The following is a 3216-nucleotide window of genomic DNA, read 5'->3' on the forward strand; positions in this document are numbered from 1 at the left end:
TCACTCCTAGCATTCTTGAGCACTATGGGGAGATCATCCCATTGCTTGTGAAGAGGACTACTTGGAGATCCCTATATCCTCTCCTTCCAAACTCACCTCGTGTATCCACGTGCTCTGTGACAACACTGACCAGGAGTGAGACCAAACGGTCAATTCCAGCTGCCTGACTGAAAGCAATCCTCTTTCTACAATATTTCAGGTTCATTTTCAGACATATTTTGGAAGACTCTTAGCCAACCTATCCACATTTCACCCCGATGATGAATTTTTCCTGAAGTCCCTTCAGTTCCTTATAACTCTTCTAGTTCTTCACCAAAGTCCCTTCAGTTTATCTAGACAATTCAGATGCTTAAGTGCCCAAACCTAAATACAGCATGCTTTCCCCAGCTATATACAGCACCACTATCACCTCCTTACTCTACCAAGAATCACTTTTACCTCTCTTTTGCAGCCACATGGCATTACACTTTTAAAAGAAATAGCCAATAATAATGTAAATGTTTTGAATGTTAACTAATAGATGGGTTAAGATGTATCCATCTTCACAGGTACAAATATTCCTTTAAAATTTAGGGAGCAGGCACTGAGGTTAGTTAGCTTGCTGTCATTTCAACCTTACAGAACAACTCACTGGAAAAATCTAGAGACAATTCAGGTCTTTTCTTCTATGTTGTTTTGTACTTTCATTTTAGTTACCAGAGCCCAGAAATACCATCTCTATGGCATCATCGCATGGCTCTCTCATGAGATGATCATTTCACAAAAAGAACTGATATATATATATAGAGAGAGAAAAAGATATATATCTATATATCCAGCATGTGATATGCTAGTTAATGCTGAGAGGTGTCTGTGTAAGGCAGAGGGGAGGGGGGAATCTCTGCTTGAGCAAGGAGTGATGATGGGGAGGGGAGGAGCAGGAGGAAGCAAGGCAGATGCTCTCTATGTGCAGTCTCTGCCAGAGCTGCAGCCAGGGAGCAGAGGGATGGGGCAGGCCTGCTGGGCTGGAGGAGAGAGAAGAACACCACCCAGGGTTGCAGAACAACTAGGATGCTGGAGGACTCTGATTTAACTTAAATCTCTCTCTCTCTCTCTCTCTCTCTCTCGCTATATATATATATCTATATATATATTAGCAAAAATTTCCCTCCATATCATACTTACAATCTCAGCATGGCCTTTTCATCACTAGGTTCAAAATTTGGCAGTTTGACATCAAACATTCGCTCCATTAAGATACGGGCATATTTGCCAAAATCTAGCTTAGAGTTTGATTCCCACAGCACTGCATCATAGGAGCAAGGGTCCAACAAGATGGTGATGAATTTTCCAGCAACCCGAATCTAAAGAATTAAAAAAAAGAATCATAATGCAAAAATGCACAAAAAAGTAATAATGCAAAGTTTTCAGATAAATGAAGTTTATGATTCTTAGGACCTCAAATTCCATGCTTATAAAAAACACTTGTTGTGATAGGCACCAAAAATTGAACCCTTTACTCAGGGCATTGCCTCAGAATATTAAAGCATAGAAGATCAGGCCCTCAAACGATGTTAATGTTAATAACATTTTTGTTCAGGTTTTAAGAGGATTATCTTCAGAAGTATCGGGAAGAAACTTTCCCCCTCCCTCCCGACATTATAGAACATTATAAAAGCATTTGCCTTCCACTGATGCAATGGGTTTTGGCCACTCTAAGAAACTGGATGGACTGAAGGCCTCCATAGCCTAATCAGCTACAGGAATAAAATAAAATAAAATAAAATGTAGCTCTGAAAACTCACATTGCTCTCTCAAAAAAACTTCATGTTAAAACCTTACTAAAAATCAAGCCATCTTTGCCTTGCTTAGTTTAAAAGCAGCCTCAACCTGCTGTGGTGCAGATGAGGGAAGAAACAGGCCAGGACAGGAATGGAGAGATTTGTAGAAATCACTGCTTTTGATGGTAAAGAATTAAAAGCAGCTGCTCAGACATCTGTCTGAATGACTAACTGGTGCAGCTAAACTATGCACATCCCAGCCTAATGGTTACCTGGCAGAATTCAAGTCATGCTGGCATAGAGGATTCATAACCAATACTTACTGTGAAAATATCTCCATGCTTTTGTTTCATTTTAGACAGAAACTTGGCAGGATCTTTTCCAAATTCTCTGGCATGTCCAAACCAAGGAATATGACCTTTGTCAAGTGGAGGGTCACTCGGTAGCCTGGAAGAAAGATCAGCTTAAGTTCTTAAAATAATAGTTTAACAAACCCTGGGACTTGCTTCCTGCTTGTCAGCATGCTATGACTGTCTGTGAAAAATGACATCACCAACTGCACCTTGCTTTGCTTCCTCACTTACTCATGAAAACAATATTGCACAAACCCCCCGCTCAGGTGTGAACTACAATCTTGGGTATTGCTGCATGAATCGTTTATAGTCAGCCAGAAATTTAGACCACTACATTGATTCATAAAGGGGCAAGAATTAAACAGGATTTCAAAGGAAACTCTGTTTTTAATTCAGCTCTTGAAGGCAACCAGTGTAACCAGTGGCTACATATCATAAATGTTCATGACAAAGATACTGATTGAGTGCGTTTGAGGGGAAGAAAGGCAATGGATATAGAAAAGTGCTTTAAAATAATCCTGTGAGTCTTGCAAACAGACTGACATTTTAGGGAGTACAACTAGAATTCTTTTGCACCAGTAACTCCCTATATTAAACTCAAGTATATCAATAACATGGACATGAGAAAAGTTTGGCAAGGGTAAAAGCATTAAGGGTGGAGAGATGCTATTTCCCTAATTTGTGCTGTTTTTTCCATTCTCCAATTATTTTTAGAACATAGATTATTTAGATTATTTGCTGTTGAGTCACCCAGCCTGCGACCTGAGATTTTAATTTAACAGCCTCACTTTAAGGTCCAGGACAAATTCCTACTTACTTTACACTGGTGCAAAAGTCTGGCGCAGAACCCAGATTCCCACCAGTACAACCAAGATCACAAACTAGCCTAAGTACAGGGGGGAGAAAAATAACATGCCTAGAAATATTTCCAAAACATTAAATAACATTTGAAGGAGGAGGGAGAGTAGGGTCTATTCATATCAAAATTTCAGATTGGCCCTGTTGGCGCTTCAGAGCCATGCTCCGAATTCTTTCAGCACGATACTATTTTACACAAACCCAATTCATCTTCCTGCTTCTTGATTTTGACTGATTTCTGCTGA

The 3216-nt window shown here is 39.8% G+C and overlaps 1 protein-coding gene across 2 annotated transcripts in view; it reads right to left on the reverse strand.

Annotated features, from left to right (window-relative positions):
* PTGIS (prostaglandin I2 synthase) overlaps positions 1 to 3216 on the reverse strand; it is a 53670-nt gene that overhangs the window by 29067 nt on the left and 21387 nt on the right. For both annotated transcript variants that reach the window (XM_025197350.1, XM_025197349.1), the window contains exons 2-3: positions 2084 to 2207; positions 1165 to 1343 (exon numbers count right to left, since the gene is read on the reverse strand). In XM_025197350.1, the coding sequence (XP_025053135.1) occupies positions 1165 to 1343; positions 2084 to 2207 (303 nt within the window). The remainder of the gene's footprint in view (positions 1 to 1164; positions 1344 to 2083; positions 2208 to 3216) is intronic.

Source organism: Alligator sinensis, unplaced genomic scaffold (genome assembly GCF_000455745.1).
Source record: "Alligator sinensis unplaced genomic scaffold, ASM45574v1 scaffold115_1, whole genome shotgun sequence".
In the NCBI taxonomy this organism is placed as follows: Eukaryota; Metazoa; Chordata; order Crocodylia; family Alligatoridae; genus Alligator; species Alligator sinensis.